This window comes from Impatiens glandulifera, chromosome 2 (genome assembly GCF_907164915.1).
Source record: "Impatiens glandulifera chromosome 2, dImpGla2.1, whole genome shotgun sequence".
NCBI lineage: Eukaryota > Viridiplantae > Streptophyta > Magnoliopsida > Ericales > Balsaminaceae > Impatiens > Impatiens glandulifera.
Window position 1 is genome coordinate 33,911,385 of NC_061863.1, and position 19,191 is coordinate 33,930,575.

General features: G+C 31.8%; 3 protein-coding genes across 5 annotated transcripts; all 3 read left to right on the forward strand.

The window, feature by feature from the left end:
• Positions 1–6,747: 6,747 nt before the first annotated feature.
• On the forward strand, positions 6,748–9,577 carry LOC124926645 (bifunctional monothiol glutaredoxin-S16, chloroplastic). The gene is made up of 2 exons (XM_047466915.1): positions 6,748–7,189; positions 8,930–9,577. Exons 1-2 carry the CDS (start codon positions 6,803–6,805, stop codon positions 9,431–9,433), a joined length of 891 nt encoding a protein of 296 aa, XP_047322871.1. The 5' UTR covers positions 6,748–6,802; the 3' UTR covers positions 9,434–9,577.
• Positions 9,578–10,652: 1,075 nt separating this feature from the next.
• LOC124926783 (EEF1A lysine methyltransferase 3) lies at positions 10,653–13,217 on the forward strand. 3 transcript variants are annotated; one of them, XM_047467079.1, is made up of 7 exons: positions 10,653–10,780; positions 10,862–10,917; positions 11,372–11,505; positions 11,937–12,085; positions 12,187–12,258; positions 12,674–12,778; positions 12,866–13,217. In XM_047467079.1, the coding sequence occupies exons 1-7, from the start codon at positions 10,720–10,722 to the stop codon at positions 13,036–13,038; spliced, it is 750 nt and encodes a 249-aa protein (XP_047323035.1). In that variant the 5' UTR covers positions 10,653–10,719; the 3' UTR covers positions 13,039–13,217. The 3 variants fall into 3 exon arrangements, with proteins under 3 accessions (XP_047323035.1, XP_047323036.1, XP_047323034.1); XM_047467078.1 differs by having other exon boundaries at positions 10,678–10,780; positions 10,859–10,917; XM_047467080.1 differs by lacking the exon at positions 12,187–12,258 and having other exon boundaries at positions 10,669–10,780; positions 10,859–10,917.
• A 1,471-nt stretch (positions 13,218–14,688) lies between these two features.
• On the forward strand, positions 14,689–18,159 carry LOC124928017 (serine/arginine-rich splicing factor RS2Z33-like). Its single transcript, XM_047468539.1, has 7 exons — positions 14,689–14,767; positions 15,601–15,712; positions 16,296–16,335; positions 16,476–16,571; positions 16,973–17,169; positions 17,259–17,339; positions 17,478–18,159. The coding sequence occupies exons 2-7, from the start codon at positions 15,606–15,608 to the stop codon at positions 17,893–17,895; spliced, it is 939 nt and encodes a 312-aa protein (XP_047324495.1). The 5' UTR covers positions 14,689–14,767; positions 15,601–15,605; the 3' UTR covers positions 17,896–18,159.
• Positions 18,160–19,191: the final 1,032 nt, after the last annotated feature.

Genomic DNA, 19,191 nt, shown 5'->3' on the forward strand with positions numbered 1-19,191 from the left:
GTTTAAGCAAGTGAAAAGCTAAAACCTTTTGAGTCACTCCAACCAAAAGAGTTAATTCATACAGACTTCAACTCCGAAGATGCTAACAACGAAGAAGACGATCCCTATTTAATGAAGAAATCGATAAGCGTTAGGAGCTAGAGAAGATACAAGAAAAATAATCTAAAAAACTAATTAAAAAGATATACGCCCCTACTAATTTGATTTTCATGGACAATGTTTCATTTGCATAACTTAAAAAATGTGTAACTTGACCTACACTTGACCATTTGGCTTGATTCACTGCTCAATATATAGCATGACCTGTTACTTACAAGTTAGAACTCAACCTAAACTCGGTTGAGTGGAGAAATAAGTCAGTACAACTCGTTTACCGAGTTACCGCTTTCCTAAATTACAGAATTCCAAAGTTACCCCTAGGGATTATTGGAGTGTGTGACCCTCATTTCTTTGTGTTTGTTATATGTACCATGATTCTCTTTTGGAGGTTCAGTGAAGCAGGAACTTGAGTCCCCCATTACTCGATTGAGAGGATTGGTCGAGCTTGTACCAACCATTAGATATAGAGGAGATTAGTTGTAATGTGGAAGCTTTTTGTTTGTTATGTTTGTTAAAAGTGACAAATATAGAAGGATTCCTTATTAGTGAAGCTTAGAACAAGGTTTTAGTATTATATTCTATAGTATCTCAATTGTCTACCGTTTTCCACGATATGCAATTGAATGAGACTAGGACACCCTTCCGATCGTATGACCGACCGAGTGAGCGGTTATACCACGACCGTGAAAACCTGATTACGAAAGACGATGAATAGGGAAATCTTAAGGCCAACGTCGCGACAAACAAGTCACACGGATCGCACAAGTCGCGTGGAAATTTTGAGCCGCGATAACTTGCGAAAAGAAGATGACGATCAGGCAAACATGCGCGATCTGGAGTCGGCCACAAATAATAGGAATTGACCGCAAAGATATATATTGTCGGTGTTGGTAATGCCTCTTTCTCATCATCTTGATAGTTAACAAGACTTTTGTTGGGTCAAATTATTTTGACTAAGTGTTGAAATAATTTACCCTCTGATATTTTAATGATGAAATAACTTATGAGTTTTGATACGGGTGTATTGAGACAACATGTCATAAGACTTGGATCTAATGAGGGTCATTAGACCGATTTTGATTCTCATTCGCATAAAATTAGACGCACAGTCTAACTCATCGGAGTTAGACGTGCAGTCTAATAGACGTGTAAATTAGACAAAAGTCTAATGGAATTAGACGTACAGTCTAACTCATCGGAGTTAGACGTGTAAGTCTAATAGATGTGTAAAGAATTAGACTGATGGTCTAATGAATACACGGAATTAGACGCAAGTCTAATGGAATTAGACGTACAGTCTAACTCATCGGAGTTAGACATGTAGTCTAATAGATGTAAAGAATTAGACGCAAGTCTAATGCATACACGGAATTAGATGTACAGTCTAACTCATCGGAGTTAGACGTGTAAGTCTAATAGATGTAAAGAATTAGACGCAAGTCTAATGAATACACGGAATTAGACGTAAGTTTAACTCATCGAAGTTAGACGTGTAAGTCTAATAGATGTAAAAATTAGACGCAAGTCTAATGAATACACGGAATTAGATGTGAGTCTAATGGAATTAGACGTGAGTCTAATGGAATTAGACGTGAGTCTAATGGAATTAGACGTGAGTCTAATGGAATTAGACGTGAGTCTAATGGAATTAGACGTGAGTCTAATGGAATTAGACGTGAGTCTAATGGAATTAGACGTGAGTCTAATGGAATTAGACGTGAGTCTAATGGAATTAGACGTATAGTCTAACTCGTCGGAGTTAGACGTGTAAGTCTAATAGATGTAAAGAATTAGACGCAAGTCTAATGAATACGCGGAATTAGACGTGAGTCTAATAGAATTAGACGTACAGTCTAACTCATCGGAGTTAGACGTGTAGTCTAATATACTTGTAATTAGACGGGTAGTCTAATGGTTATTGTAATTAGACGGGTAGTCTAATTAGTGAAAGTTAGACGTGCGTCTAACTCCTTCAGACAAGTCTGTGGTAGAACCGGAATTAGACGTGGCAGTCTAACTCAGTGGAGTTAGACGTGCCGGTCTAATGGTTATTGAATAATTAGACGGGTAGTCTAATTAGTGAAAGTTAGACGTAAGTCTAACTTTTCAGACAAGTCTGAGGTAGAACCGGAATTAGACGTGGCAGTCTAACTCAGTGGAGTTAGACGTGCCGGTCTAATGGTTATTGTAATTAGACGGGTAGTCTAATTAGTGAAAGTTAGACGTGCGTCTAACTCCTTCAGACAAGTCTGAGGTAGAACCGGAATTAGACGTGGCAGTCTAACTCAGTGGAGTTAGACGTGCCGGTCTAATGATTATTGTAATTAGACGGGTAGTCTAATTAGTGAAAGTTAGACGTGAGTCTAACTCCTTCAGACAAGTCTGAGGTAGAACCGAAATTAGACATGACAGTCTAACTTAGTGGAGTTAGACGTGCTAGTCTAATGGTTATTGTTATTAGACGCGAGTCTAATTCTATTAGACTAAGCGGTCTAATAGACGTTTTTCATTAGAAGGAGTTGACTTATTTCATTAGACTGATTTTTACAAATCCGTCTAACTGAAATACGTCTAATGCTCAGTTTAAGCAGTACGCTTGAATCTAGCATTTCTCCTACCCACGTGCTATAGCTGTACCCTACTTCTTCTCCACTTTCCAGTGAAGATTAGTACAACAGCTATATGCATCCAATCAAGGAATGCCACGTAAGAGAATTTTCCTTACATTATCCGTTTTGCAGGTACATCCCTGATGAAATATTCGGCGCACTACTAGTTCGGTACGGCCACGATCCTTGTGCTCAGAACCTGCTGTGTACAATGGAGGTTTTCCAATGGAAGAGTGTCATGTATTATTCTTGAAGATTCGACCGTTAGCTCCTGCTCAGTATTTAATCAATCCTAAGGACAACGGACAATCTTCCGAACGAACAAGCGAATACAAACGAACAAGCAATCTGATTTTGTAGAGAGAGACTACTCAATCATCTTGCTTACTAAACTTATTCTGTGAAGCTTCTTTCTGATTGTACTGTGTGTGAATCGAGAGAGAGAGCTAGAATCAAAACACCTTTAGCTGAGTGATATTCTTCCTCTTGTAATTGAACAGAAAGTGTTCTATTCAATATTTGATTCTCATCATATTATAGTGAATCATTCCGGTGGTTGGAAGAAAGGGTGACGTAGGAGAGTTTCTCCGAACATCCATAAACAAACTGTTGTGTTCTTCATTTCTGTCATCTTTTCATATTTCATCTTGTGCTTCAAACCCAAGTAAACAATTTCGCCTTGAATCTGTTTCAAGTGTTTACACAAGTTTGCGTAGAATAGAAAGAGATATTAATCCCTAACAGGATTTCTATCAAACCGTTTCTCATAAGCCTTCATCCTTAGCCAGACCCCTGTGTCTAACGATAAAGCCGATCCTATCAACTTTGCATTCATAAGTTTCTTAGTTATTTTTTCCTTTTCATATTTTCTCTTTTATAATTACAAAAGAGTGTTGAATCGTTTAGGAGGGATTTCAATATTAAACCTTATGCCATAATAGTCAGTGTTGTGTTGAATGCTTTAATTAGAACTAAGCAATTTTAACTTTCTTTGAATCTATTCGACGAGGTTTCAACTATAGATTTATAGCTCGTTCATGCTAACTTTAACAATCAAAAGCTTATGCAAATTGCAAGGTTTAGAGAGGCTAAAGAAATGGTTATTGTTAAGTCTGGAATAATGTAAGTGAGTTGAATATTGTAACATGTAATATTCTCTTTCATGACTTTGCAAAGACAAGAGAATCTTGGAGTCTATGGAGATTCGAGATCAAAAACATTTTGAATAGAAGTAGACTAAATCTAAAACCTCATATCGTGACATATTACACATTGATATTTGGTTTATGCAAAAAAAAAAATTTGAAAATGATCGAAGAGTTAATAATTGAGCTGTTGGAACTAGATTTCATTTGTAAGATTGAAGATTATTTTATAACTTATATAATTATATATTATAAATATATGTAAAAAGTTATTTAAAAATCATTTTGCCATATTTTAAATAAAAATAAATTAATCTTATTTAATTATTTGTCTCCTTTTATATTAATAAATTTTTCTCTTTTCATATTTATTAAATTAATTTTTAAATATTTTTTATTTAGGTTACAATTTAATTTTTACATATTTATTAGATATGCCGTTATTTTAATTTTTTAAAATATTAATTTTTTAATTAGATTTTTTAGTTAATAATTATATATATTTTTTTAAATTCTATTTGTATTAATTATTTTATAATATATAATTATATATTAAATTTTAAAAATATTTTTAATCACCCTCTAACTAAAATGTTCAATAATTTATTAAAAATAATAATTTGTATACATTCTCTTTACATATTTATTATTTATATAATTAATTTTAAAAAATTTATTCATTCTATCTTTTGTTTTTTTATTCATTAATAATAGTTAAATACATATAAATTTATAAAATTACAAATTAAATTCAACTATCAATTGGTCAATAGTTAAAATATTCACATGTCAAACTCGAGACTGATGTTCGAGTCCCAACTCATGCAAACTTTAGAGTGAGTATTATATAAATTAAAATGACAATAATGGTGATATATTTAAGTGTGAAGAAGGAAATTAATGCGTGGGTGATAATTTGAGAAAAATTATAGTTTGAATTAAGAGTGATATTAATGATGAATTTTTGAAAGGGTGCGAATTTGAGAGATTTATGATTGATGGATCAATTGAGGGAAATTGTGGTTTAAATCAAGAATGGTCACTAGTAAAAAAAAATGGCATAAGCTAGGACAAAAACTTTCGGTGAAAACCTATTTATCATCGGTCAAAATCAATACTTTCTAAAAAAAAAAAAAAAAAATTGATAATCTGAAATAGTGTTGGTGAGAAGGCGATAATGGATTCTTCATTGTGAAAATATCATTTGACTGTCGTCCTGCTAGCATTGACTGAGTTGTATCATTTGACTACTTCCCCTATTGAAGGCCTCAACGGAGGAGAAGATTGACAACAAAGAAGTCCAACTTTGGGATTCCGTTCAAACTCGTCTTCTAAGCTGCAGCAATCAATGGATTTCGTGATTCTATTTGATTTATACAACATACCTGATGATGGCGATTAGTATTAGATCTGTTGTTAGAAACATTGAAACAGAGAAAGTAAGATGATGTTTACATTTAGCAGAACGGAGCCTGAATCATTGGCGTTGTTCTTCTTGCCGCAACCGATCTCAAGAGCGAGAACAACTTTTCAATAAGAACTTAGTAGTATGAGATTATCCCTTGTCTTTGTGCTTCAAAGAATACTGTATCCATAACTTGAAGAGTTACCATGTTAATATACATTTTAATAGCAAATTGATGGCTGATCAGAACGAATACATTATCAAAGATCAATAAGAACAGATTCATTAAATATTATTGTTTGTCAAAGAGATCTATCTATCTAATTTACCTTTTCAATGAGAACTTAGTAGTACCTGTAAGATAAATTCACCATTCATAATAAGTACCATTGTCATCAAAATAAAATATTTTTATCGAAGGCATATCCAATTGCCCTCGATAATAATAATTATCACCGAAGGCAACTATTTACTCTCCGTAATATTAAAAACTATCACCGAATACAATCTTTTGTTTTCGGTGATATTAATATTCTCGAGAGTATTATTTTGCTCTTAGCGATAATTCTCGGTAATTATGTTTATTATACTAGTGGATGTAGGGATTAATGAAATTGTGGTATAAATTGTGAGAGTGATATTAATAATAAAACATTGAAGAATAAGATAATTATGGTGTTTGTGAGTTCGTACTTGTTTTTTTTTTTTTTAAATTGATGGTTTATCTTTAATGTTTAGAGTTAGATAGAGAAGCATAGGGTTTTCAAGAGCATAATCCTCTTTGTTATTATGGAACACCATAAGGTAGGACTGAGTTGATTATTTTTAAAAGTTAGTTATTCTCAATCAATATTATCCGTCGAATTATAATCAAGTGTCAATTTTTTTATTAAAAAGAACGACAATATATGTAAGTGTTGAATATAATTATTGGAAAATAGTGTATTATGTTGTTTCTACAAACATATAGAAAGAAGTTGTAGTACAATTCCTCTATATGGAAAGTATATATTTTTCCATTGTACACCCATGCGACTTGTGGATTTAATAATTGGTGAAGATTACATTTGCTTATTGTATACATAAAGTGTTGAATATAACTAATGATAAATAATGTGTTATGATAATTTACAAATTTATATAAGAAATGTGCAGTTCCATTCCTCTAATATGGGAAGATTACCATCAATATTCATTAAAATGATGGTTCTTCCACAGTCAACTTGTGATAACCACTTTATATGAAATTTTTGCAACGCAATGTTATTCTAATAGTTTTATTCAATTTTAGTTTTGGTGAATTTTATTAGAGTGGTGCGATTAATTTTTTTTCATTTTTAAAAAGTTTGATATTTTAATTTATTATTTTTAACTTATTTTTATACGTTTATAAAAATAAATAATTATAAATATGTGTTATCAAATAATTTTATTTTAAATAAATCTTTAATATATTAAATTAAATTATAAATAAAATTAAGAAACACTCCTATGACAAATCTGTGACAAAGAAGTGAGGCTTGCAAATCTCTCTCTGCTCAACAATGGCGACGATTAACTTATCATCGCCTGCTACATGCATAACCTACTCTTTCCCATCCCTCTCTCGCCGAAATTCTCCCAATATATGTCTCCACTCTCGCCAGAAAATCTCTCAAAGTTTTTATTCTATCTCTGTCCGTTCGAGAAACCCCGCTAGGCTTTGCTCTCCAAGGTTCATTGTTTCAGCTGTCAAAAAACTCTCCGAAGCTGATCTAGTTTCTGTCTCACCTGATCCCGATGGAATCGCCGGGGTTTTCCCATCAGAATCAGGTGTTTACGGGGTTTTTGACCGCAACGGAGATTTACAGTTCGTAGGCATATCGAGGAATATTGCGGCCAGCGTTTCTAATCACCTCAAATCGCTTCCGGAGCTATGTTCATCTGTCAAGGTAATGCCTTCCCTCTAGAATTCAACGACTTTTTCTTTTTCCAAATCATCAGATTCGTCAGTTTTCATTTGATAATTTAGCTCTTTCCAATTTGCAAAAGAGAAATAGGTTAAGTAACCTTGCCATGGAACTTAAGTAGAAGTTGGCTTCATTACTAGTGAGCTTATTGAATAATCAACCTCCTATCCATATAGGACTTCAATATGATTGAATTGATCTCAAAATCGTTGTTTTAGCGACCTCAGTTATAGGAAGATTTTGGTTTTGTTTAGTATAAGTATGTGCCTACTTTTGTGTTTATGCTCAATATATGAGATTCCAAGTTCCTAGAAGCTTAAAGTATCCCAAATTGTGTTCAAATGCAAATGAGAATACAAAAAGGGAATTGAAATCTAGGGGAGAAAACAAGTGATGATTGAACAGATAGTCCTTGTGCCTGCAATTTAGCTTTGAGTCTTTGACATAAGAATCTTCAAACATCAATGTTTAGATTGAGTATTAAGGGTGGATTGTTTTCAGGCTAAAAAAAGCTCCATGTGTATTAAGGGGTAATAGATAAGGTTGGTTCAGTTATCCGGTCTTAATAGACCGATTTACACTCTATCAATACCTTATATTAGCCAGATCAAATGTATCATAGTTTGTCATTTTTTATATCCGACTATGTACAATAACGATTTCACATTCCACATGCTAACTAATATCTGCACATATTTATTCGTTCATCCAAACAAAGTTTTATACTCGATCAAATTTCTAATATTTATTTCTAGTTAATTTATATCTGCACAAATATTCGTTCAAGCTTTAATATATTTTGAATGCAACCAAGTTTGAGTACAAACTAGGTGTGATCATGGATCAGATTGGTTTGGGATATACAACCCTATATTGGGTCCTAGTAGATCGTTTTATACTCTATCAAGACTCTATATGTGGTGGATGAGATATTTGTCAGTCAGGTATTATGGAAGGTTGGGCTGCTCCTGCTCACCGCAATGTGTATTGGCTCTTAGATGCCCAATTCATTTGGAATGTAGATAAACAATTTCTTCAAACATTTTGGATTTTGTCATATAGAGTTATAGACAAACTCTGACATCTAAAGTCGCCAACTAAAATGTCGAGACAACAAATTCAGACTTTGAAGTCAAATTAATTATTCTCCTCACAATCGAAAGCTCGATTGATGCAATTCTTTTTGCAACTCCATTCAATAAAATATGCAGGATTTATAGTTTTGATACCAAGAGAGTATCTGCTAGTGCTAGTGGCTAAACCAGCTACTGGAAGAAGCAACAAAAGCGTGTATACCATTAATAGATTAAACAAAATAATTGTTTTCTATCGAATGAATTGGATGATTGAATAATAAGACATGGATCTATACATAGTTGTTATTGTAATACGAATGAAAACATAAAATGTATGAATAAATATGGATCAAATTTGTTGCTTTTGGTTTTACTTTTTGTTTAGAAACCAGTATTATTTTATCATAATTCAGATTATTTTTTAGATCATGATTCAAGTTACAGAATGATTTTTGTTGTTTGATTTGATATACAAATTATTTTATAGATCATTATCCAAATTTTAGTGTAATTGTTTATGTATAATTTGGTATATAGATTATTTTGTAATCACACTCTGATAAGTGTTTGTATCACGACCCAAATTAGCGACAAACATAACAAAACCTGACAAAACCTTATAACAAAGCATCCCTGCTATTCACAGGTGGGAGTGGTCTCAGATCCTGACAAAACAGCTCTAACTCAAGCATGGAGATCATGGATGGAAGAACACATTGCAGCCACAGGAAATGTTCCTCCAGGTAACCAATCAGGAAACAACACATGGGTCCGTCAACAACCAAAGAAAAAGGCCGATCTGAAACTTACACCTGGCAAACACGTGAAACTAACAGTCCCATTAGAACAACTCATAGATCGGCTAGTTAAAGAGAACAAAGTGGTAGCCTTCATTAAAGGATCAAGAAGTGCCCCTCTTTGTGGATTCTCTCAAAAAGTTGTTGGGATTCTAGAAACCGAAGGGATTGACTATGAGAGTGTTGATGTGCTCGATGAAGAATGTAACAATGGGTTGAGGGAGACTCTTAAGAGTTATAGTAATTGGCCTACGTTTCCTCAGATTTTTGTGAATGGAGAATTGGTTGGCGGGTGTGATATCTTGACATCAATGCATGATAAGGGTGAGCTTGCCGGTTTGGTTAAAAAGTAGGGTTGAGAATCTAAGAACTACTTGTAGAACTATTTTAGATTGCTCAGAATTCAATCTTTCTGCCCAAAGTGAAAGTGTAGTTGTATAACTTGAATACCATTTGTATTTGTTTTTGGTTTTTAATCGTATATACAATTTTTATTAGATTATCCATTTGAATAATTGTGTTATGTGTCTTTCTTATAGATTTTACAATTAGGAATTTGCATAATGTAATTCCCTATTTTAGCATCGCGGCAATAAGACGAGGATACTAACTCTAAGGTCCTGGTTCAGCCCGTCAGGTGACAAGTTTTGCGTCTTGTGGTTAAGTAAATTTGCGGGTTAATACTTAATCCATTTTTTTTTAATTTATATAATGTAATAATGTAAGTACTATGTGTGTCTATTATCTTTTAATATTTGTAATAGTACTTGAGAAGTAAAATATTGGAATATAAGAGAATGTTTAAAAGATTATTGTGTTTGATTTTATTAAAATCACTTTAAATTAATGTAAATTGGGATCGCGATGACCCTTAATTTTAAGTTTTCATCTATTTCAAATAAATGGATTTGAAAAAAAACATAATTTTAGTTAATTTATATATCTTAATAAAAAACAAACTAAACAAAACAACAGTAAATCATTTAAATTTTTTATCTTATAAAATAAGAACTATCTAAATTGTTTAGTAAATTGATCACTAATAACTTTTTAGTCAATAAATTACTAATAAAATTCAATATTTTCTAAAGAAACTAAGACTTTGTTACTAATATATAGCTACCGACTTAGTCCATGTATTAATATTTCATTCTAAATCAACAAGAATTATTTTATTTCTGTGCTTAACTCAATCAAAATTCAATACATATTTATTATATTTATTTTAAAAATAAGAATAATTTTTTTTATTCATTTCGGTCACGCAATTCTTAGTGTCAATACTTAATCAAATAAAGCATGATCTATCTAGGAGGAATCGGTAATTTAGAATTTATCTTAAACAAAAACAAATAATGTACTTTAAAAATTTTCATTAATAAATAAGTATCCAATCAACTTATTTGTAAGAGTGTCTTAATTTAAAATAAACATGAATGTGTTAACTTTCTAATAAAATAAATAGTGTTTTTAAAAAAAATGCAAATAAATTTATTTCAAAGTTTGAGGGTATTAGGGTATATTTGAATACTTCACATAAGTTCAAGAGTAGTAAATACAGATTTCCGGACTAATTTCAGTTTGAAGGGTTTGCTTGAGTCAAGCAAAGCTTCAATCTTGTTTCCAGAGCAAGGTATTAATGGATACTGCACTGTTTTCGCCATCATCACTATTTGCCTGTAGCGACGGAAGTTCCTCTGGTACTCTCTCTCTCTCGCTCAAGCTTGTTCATAATTTGAGTAAGTGTGTGCATTTAATCTCATACTTTAGTTTCACAGAAGAAGAAGAGGATGTTCATCAGAGTTTCGAGGAGAGGCGGCACCATTTTCCTGGAATGGTATGTGAAATCTCTCATTGTGTTCGTTAGCAAATTGGCGGATTGTTCCCAGATTAGGCAAGCTACACATTAAATCTATCAGATTGTGTATAATTTTGATTTCTTTTCTTTGTTATGCAAAATTGCGGTTTGTGTGTGTGTGCTTGTGGGGGGTGAAAGTGAGATAGCTTTTTTGTTTCTTTCATCCCATATAATTCAGGGGGAGAGCTTAATGATTCCCTCCCTTTAAGGAAGAACAGATCTTTAATCCTCACTCAAAGCTTTTTTCTAATGTTCTTTTGTTTCTTTCATCCCATATAATTCAGCTAGAGCTTAATGATTATGTTTGTTGTGCATAAGCTTAGTTGACACTAGTTTTCCCGCAGGGGATGGTTTCTACGATTTTGTGCTTGTTCATAGAGACATATGCAATTTTTTTCTTCACACATCTTTGTATGCTTTGCCTAATCTGCAGGAGTTGCTCATTCGGGAGTTTTCATTTCACCAGCTGAATGCTAATTTACTTTGGCCGGGGTCTCTTAATTTTGCTGAATGGCTAGTTCAGAACAAGTCATGGGTTGAAGGACGTCGAATCATTGAGTTGGGAAGGCGTGTCATTTCTCTATAATCTAGAAGTCTTTATCATTTGCCTATAAGAAAGTAGTAAATTTTTTTGTTTAATTTATATTAGTTCATTGTTTGAACCTGGCTAGTCAGCTCATCACAAAAAAGAAAAAGAAAAACATGTAAAAGAAAATCTAAGACTTCATTGCAGAAATTTTTGAGTAGAAAAAAGCAATGCATTTCAATAGATCCATTTGGAACTTTTTTCTTATATATTCAGTAAACGACATGACAATAATAAGGATATTTTGGTCAATTTATCCAAATAACTCACTTCTTACACCAAACAAGATTATTTAGAAATAATGTGTTGGTTATTCAAATAACCCCAGATCAAACGAGGCCGAGATGTTATGTCACTTGTGTCCTTTGTTAGAAAACCTCAATTTTTAATGTTGGTTTTCTTATTATGGCAGTGGAACTGGAGCATTAGCTATATTCCTGCAGAAATCGTTTCAGATACTAAACATTACAACTTCAGATTATGATGATCAGGAAATTGAAGACAATATAGCTCATAATTGCAGGGTTAATGGAGTTGTTCCAGTCCTTCCTCACATTAAGCGTTAGTATCATTCCCCTTAATCATCATTTTCTAATTAATAGGTGTTTCAGAAAATTACAAAGAAACCTAATTTCTCTGACAGTTTTTTGTTATGGTTATAGATTCATGGGGAGATCCTTTTCCTTGTAGTGACCCAGACTGGGACCTTGTTATTGCTAGCGACATCCTATTATGTCAGTGCCTAGTCTCAAATTGCTATTAAATTCTTTACTTACATTCCATTTTTTTGGTAGGAAGCTGGTTTTTCTGACTGAACTTGCATTAAAAGTTCGTTTTGCGCCCTCAACTTGCATCTGTTTTGATTTTGCTTTCTAAACTTTTAAAAATGGCTCAGATTACTTCCCTTTGTGTTTTTTTTAAGCTAAGTATTGAAATTAAGGAGCTGCACAAATTGTGTAGAGAAGATTTAATAACTTATCATAGTTAATTAAGAACTGGTCGTGGGAAGTAATTTGAATCACTTTTAAAAGTACAAGTGAACAAATTGAGGAAGTAAAACAAGTTTTTGGTGCATCTTTAGGAAACAAAATGAACTTTGATCATTTTGTTTTGTGGGGTGTTAATCCCTCTTCTTGCTGCTTCTTGTAGATGTAAAACAGTATGACAACCTTATTAAGACTCTCTCATTTCTCCTCAACTGTTACAAGATCAAAGGCAATAAAGAAAGCTCTAGGAGCAGTGAAAACGATATGGGTAATTTTCGAGCAAATTTTTTAAGATTAAATTTATTTAATACTAGTGAAAACTGAGATATTGCTTATTCCTGTATCATTCTAATAGATACACAACAGCTAAGGCCTGTGTTTCTGATGAGTTGGCGTAGGAGAATAGGGAAAGAGGATGAATCTTTGTTTTTCCATGGCTGCAAGAATGCTGGTCTAGAAGTTGAACATCTAGGATCCCGTGTATACTGTATCACTCCTGGAGAGATAATCATCGAGGAAGCTGCATAAACTTTTGGTAACTGTTTATCAGATTTTGGGTTCAACCCTTGGTTTTATGTTAAATTAGGATTGATTACATAACTGGAATTTGGTCTTTAACAGTTTGGATGGACAGTTTGTGTTCTTTTTGCTTCCATTTTAAAACATGTTCTCAAAATTCAGAGGACATCAACTATGTTATTATCATTGACTCACTTATAGGATATCATTTATGCATGATGAGCTGAATTAAAAGCAGTCTTGCAATCATTCAAAAAAAAATTCTAGCTCTTTAATTTGTTACTCTTGCTTTTCTTCTATTCATAAGCTTGTTTCATTTGTACATGATCTTTGTACATGGGTACTACTACAATATTTGTGTATTTCATCATCTTGTTTTTCTGTAACTTGATTTTCAATAATATATATTGGGTGTAGAAGGAAAAAAAAAGAGAGGAAGTTATATGACAGACTTCTCTTTGTGTCCTTAAATCTTTCAGTATAAACAACAAGAATAAAAAGAAAAAGTCTCATATTATGGCCCTATATGAACTTAAAATTGCAATTGATTTTTGTCTTAAGAACAAATATTAAAAATGAGATCCAAGAGAAATAAGATTTAGAGAATATTTTTGAAAAAATAATATTTGTGTTTTAAAGTTATCACCATTTTCGTTTTCATAATATGAAATCACAATAGATAAGAGATAAAAGAAATCAAATGTGTAAACTTGAATAGAAATGACAAAAAGAAATGGAAATTAGGTCTAAAGAATAATTTTCAAGATCTAGAATATTTGTCTTCATCTCATGACTCCAAATACGTCTTAATTCATTATTATCCATCTAATTTTTAATTAGATGATTTATTGTATAGAAATAAAAATTTAAAATTTAAGTTTAGTCATATTTCAAAGTTCGATGTCATGGATTCTAAATCTCAAAGGATGGTATATTTTATTCGCGGTGATTAATCATATTCCGAAAGAGAAACTTTATACTATTTTTCTTGATAAATTTAAATTTAATAAAATAATTAAAATAAATATAAATTTGGAAAATAGTATAAAACAATACAAAGTTATAATTTGTTTTTTTTTAAAAAGTTTACTTAAAATTGTTATCTAAATGTAATCTAGTAAATTGAAAATTAATTTAAATTTATAATAGTTTAGCTTTAAAGAATATTAGTTTATATATTATTATTATTATTTATATATATATAATTAAAAATTTTATACATTACTTATTTTAAAATTTTAAATAATTAAATATAAAATTAATAAAAAAAAACTAATAAGTAAATGACATTATAAAAAAATTATATTTTATAAAATTAATTAATTTTAAATAAATAATAACTCTCTTTCAATTCTAAGTAACTTTTCTTAAAATTTATAATTTAACTTTTATATGTAATACTAATAAAATAACATCAGTTTTAAAATATTTTTAATATTTATATAAACCTTATATGTTTTTAGATAAAATAAAAAGTTTTTAAATGATCATATAAGACTTTAAAATAAAAGCACAATATAAAATATTATAAAAATTAAAAATCTCAAATATTTGAAATTTTGAACGAAATAATTGGATACTTTCAAAACTTTTTTGAAAATATAAATTTGAATATTTACTAAATAAAATAAATAAAAAATCTATTTATACAAGCTCTAAAAAAGTATATCATCGTGGGATTATGAAGTAGCGAAAAGTTAGGGTTCCTTCTATTACAACATTTCCCCTCCACCTTCAGGTACGCCTCTTTCTCTTCTCTTCTCTTCCTTTCTCCATCGCCGTCCTCCGGTAAGCGGCGTGTTAATTCAAAGGCGATTTTCACCTTCTTCTCGACTATTGTGAACTTCTTTGTACACATCTGGTTTTCATCTTCTTTTTTCGGATCTATTGTATGTATAACAATCAACACGCTCATAGCAGCGAATGGTGTGGTGTCTATACATTACTCTGTATAATCGTCTAGATAAGAAGAGCTAGAAAGCTCGAGATTGTTCGAAACATTTTTCCAAGGCCGTTTTGAGGGAAAGCATGCCCTTCATGATAGTGCATTGATGATAAATTCTTGTTTTTTTTGTTCACTATTATATGTTTCTCTTAAATTGCACTTGCATATCTCATATTTGTTTTTTTAGGACACCAGAATCCATATTTTTCTGTATATCTCACATGACTAGTTTGTGTAACCTCTCAAGAAGACCTTCTTGGTTGTAACAGTTTACAGCTACTTTAGATTCTTTTATGTTCCTCCCCTCCTAGACTCGTATCTTTCTTAGGGTTCTACAATAATTTATAATTGTCAATACATTTAGTCCCATTATTGATTAAATTAGAGTAGTTCTGATGAATACTTAAGAAATTTCTAATTCCCCACCATTTCTTATGGAAGAACCGCATGTTTTCGAGTTGGATTAAGTGTCTTTTCATCTATCTTTTAGAACCTAGCTTTAATTATATAGCATATATTTTAAATGTAATGATTTACACAATTACTAGTTTAATGGAACTTACTCCTTAGTATGGTGTTCTCAATCTATTCACATTTTCTTATATTTTAACATGCGATGGTTTCAGAGAAGATGCCTAGATATGATGACCACTATGGTGCAACACGTGTTTATGTTGGCCGCTTGTCATCACGAACAAGGTCCCGCGATTTGGAGGATATTTTCAACAGATATGGAAGGTAATAATAAACCTGCGTCAGAGCTTGATACCAGTTGGAAGAGTTGTTTTTAGTTATTTGGTAGTCTTAGTTGTTGGTTTCCTGACAGTTCTCTAGTTTATCATTCTTGTTTGTTGGTTTTATTTCCTTTCATTTGAGCTTCTTTCAAATTTTTTTGTGCTTGTGGGAGCTAGAGGTCCAAATCTGTGTAACTAGAGTACTAGAGAATGGTTTTGCAATTGTAAATATCTTCTTGTCTCTAGGAAGGATAAATATTTTCCTATTTTTTTCTTAGCTGTTCCCATTTACTGTTCATTACATGAATGTCTATAATCTTCACTATATCATCTTTCTGAAGGGTTATGTGTTTATGTACCTGGAAGTCTGTGATGAGAGGTTGTCCTTGGTGGAATTGGTGTATACTCTTGCTGAGTGTTAAAGGATCTTGTGATTCTTTGTATAGTGTTGTTGAGTGTTTTTCTTTTGAATAATGGAACTGGAAAATTATGAAGCTGTTTTTAGTTCATCATTGAAGGGGAAAAGTATCACCCCTTCTATATATATGTCACGATGTCCTTACTGTTTATGGTACCCAATTATGCAGAGTACGCGACGTGGATATGAAGTATGACTATGCCTTTATTGTATGTATCTCTCTCCTAATTATCCTTGTCATTTATTTTTTATTTTTAGTGTGGTTGGTGTATTGGCTTGTAATTTTTCTGTGTAAAGGCAAGAAGTCGTAGGCTGATGATTTCCGTATCTGTTGCTGTCCATGAAACAGGAATTTAGTGATCCTCGGGATGCGGATGATGCAGTATATGGTTTAAATGGTCGGGATATAGATGGAAGTCGCATCATTGTTGAAATTGCTAAGGGGGTATGCTTTCTGTTCTTAACCCCATGTTAGCAATTCTTTTCTTTTATATGGCTTACCATCTTTGTTGGTAGCATAAATTTTCCAATAGTTATGAACATTCCATACATTTTTTCATTATGTGTCATTCTTAGACCCCAACTTAACTAGGTATTTAACATGTTTGATACATTAAGAAATCTCACTTAACCCACCCAAGGTAGCTCGAGTGGGTCAGAGTCTTGAAATAAGATATTGAGGTCTTAAATTTGATTCCCACTGAAAAACACCTTGATTGATGTGCTAGCCTCCTTCAGGGGAAAAACTCTGGTGTAAAAAAATCGGGTTACTTCAAATGTGATTTCTAATGTGTGCCATTTTTTTGTTGCTTTTATATAAAAATGATTTGGCTGGACACCATACAGGGACCACGTAGTTCAGGCGGGGGATCTCGTGATTTGGGCAGGGGTCCTCAACCAGGTACTGGGCGCTGCTTTAATTGTGGTCTTGATGGGCACTGGGCTCGAGACTGCAAGGCTGGGGATTGGAAGAACAAGTGTTACCGCTGTGGGGATCGTGGCCATGTTGAAAGAAATTGCAAAAACAGTCCCAAGAAACTAAAGTTGTTACTTCTTCTATAAACGTCCTTTTATTTTCTTTCTTTCATAACTTGATAATTAATTTCCCGCAAAATATATTATGGTGGTGCAGGCGTGGGAGGAGTTATTCCCGATCCCCTCCTCGACGTGGGAGAAACCGAAGCCCAAGTTTAAGCAGAAGCCGTAGCTACAGGTGCCTGTCTATATAATTGTGTTCATTTGTAAACACTTTTGTGGATCAATACTGAGAAGCAGAAAGAGTTTTCAAATGGATATTACCTAATCTTGGGTCCTTAAATTAATAATAGTTTTTCATGAAAATGATTTCCAGCCGATCCAGATCACCAGCTCCAAAGAGAGAGCGAAGTGTTGATAAGAAGATGGAGAGAAGAAGATCAAGGAGCCGGAGTTATAGCAGGAGTCCTTCTCCTCCGAAGAGGAGCAAGGCATCATCGCCATCACCACCATCCAACGGTGGAAGGAAACGTAGTCCAACACCTGAAGGAAGAAGAAGCCAATCACCTATGAGGAGGAAGGACCGCCTTGAGAAGGAAAATGGGTCGGGAGATCACAGCAGAAGCCCAAGTCCAGTAGGCCGAAAGAGCCCAAGTCTAAGTCCAAGAGGGGAAAGGAGCCCAAGTCCATATGAAGAGAATGGGCATAGCCGAAGTCATAGCCCTATGGCTAGAAATGATAAAAGCCCACCTGTTTATGAGGATGATGAAAACCGCGATTCACCAAGGGGATGAACCTATTAAAAAAAGACAGCTGTGTTGGGAATCTTTTTTTTCTTGTTTATGCAGGATTTGGGTTGTTTTGTAAGCAGCCAGCGGCGTAGATGATGAATGGATGGTATGCAAAATTCTTGATATAGTTTATGTTTGAACTGTTTTTGACTTTGGTATTTGGTACACTACTGAACTTCGTTTATTGTTGAACAAATTCACTTTCTCAACTACTCTAATATCGGATTTTATTATAAAGTGATTGATGCCTAGGCCTGTTAAGTAACATAAGCTTTTCCATATAGGCTTATTTTTGGATTCATTTTCTTTATACTATAAATTAGGTTTTATTAGATTTATAAAAGTACAAAAATCTATCTTATATCATTATTTGATTATAAAATATCTAAAGAAAGATGAATGATAATTAATTAAATTTCTACAAAATTAACCAAAAGGACATTTAATTATTATTTTTTTAATATTTGACTAAGTGATTATAATAAACATAATATTATTTTAAAATGTAAAAATTTTATAAACACATTATCCAATTTTTGTAGAATAAATAGATAGTATAATAAATGCAACTACCTATTTTAATAAAAAAATATATTTTAAATTTAACAATTTTTTTTTTTATAAACTTATGCCATTGTGTTTATTTAACTTAATTTTTTTTATTAATTATTTGTAAGTTTTTTTAGGTAATGTTAGAGGATATTTTTTTATGAACTAAACTTTGTTTTATATATAGATAATACATCATTTAACATTCTAACAGTGTATTTAATTTGTTTTTAGTGATAGAAGGTGAAATTCTCCCATTTGTTTATAATTTCCATGTCAGTGTAAATAATATGGATAACTTCTAATCATTGGTTAATTCTATGGTCAAAAGTTTTATATATATATATATATATATATATATATATATATATATATATATATATATATATATATATATATATATATATATATATATATATATATATATAAATTATAAATTATAAATTATAAATTGATCATCACAAATGATATAATGGTTACAGTATTTATATTTCACGTTCGCAGATTAATATTTGAATTCTAGTTAATGTAAATTTGAAGATTAATATTTGAATTCTAGTTAATGTAAATTTGAAGATGTGTATTATACAAATTTAAATGACAATGATGTAGTTAGAATTTTGACGAAATTTATGTATAGAAACTTTGTTCAACATTTTGTAATTTAGTCTAAATTGAATATACGAAAGAATTCCAATTTTATTTTCAGTTTTCAAATATAATTTTAAATAGATTTGAATTCAAATACGG

Bases quoted from the DNA above. Each gene is read 5' to 3' on its own strand.
- LOC124926645 (XM_047466915.1), top strand. From the start codon at position 6,803: ATGGCGACGATTAACTTATCATCGCCTGCTACATGCATAACCTACTCT. The intron at 7,190-8,929 runs GTAATGCCTTCC...TGCTATTCACAG, and splicing joins AGCTATGTTCATCTGTCAAG to GTGGGAGTGGTCTCAGATCC.
- LOC124926783 (XM_047467078.1), top strand. From the start codon at position 10,720: ATGGATACTGCACTGTTTTCGCCATCATCACTATTTGCCTGTAGCGAC. The intron at 11,506-11,936 runs GCGTGTCATTTC...TTATTATGGCAG, and splicing joins CGAATCATTGAGTTGGGAAG to TGGAACTGGAGCATTAGCTA. The intron at 12,259-12,673 runs GTCAGTGCCTAG...TGCTTCTTGTAG, and splicing joins TGCTAGCGACATCCTATTAT to ATGTAAAACAGTATGACAAC.
- LOC124928017 (XM_047468539.1), top strand. From the start codon at position 15,606: ATGCCTAGATATGATGACCACTATGGTGCAACACGTGTTTATGTTGGC. The intron at 16,336-16,475 runs GTATGTATCTCT...TCCATGAAACAG, and splicing joins AGTATGACTATGCCTTTATT to GAATTTAGTGATCCTCGGGA. The intron at 17,340-17,477 runs GTGCCTGTCTAT...AATGATTTCCAG, and splicing joins AGCAGAAGCCGTAGCTACAG to CCGATCCAGATCACCAGCTC.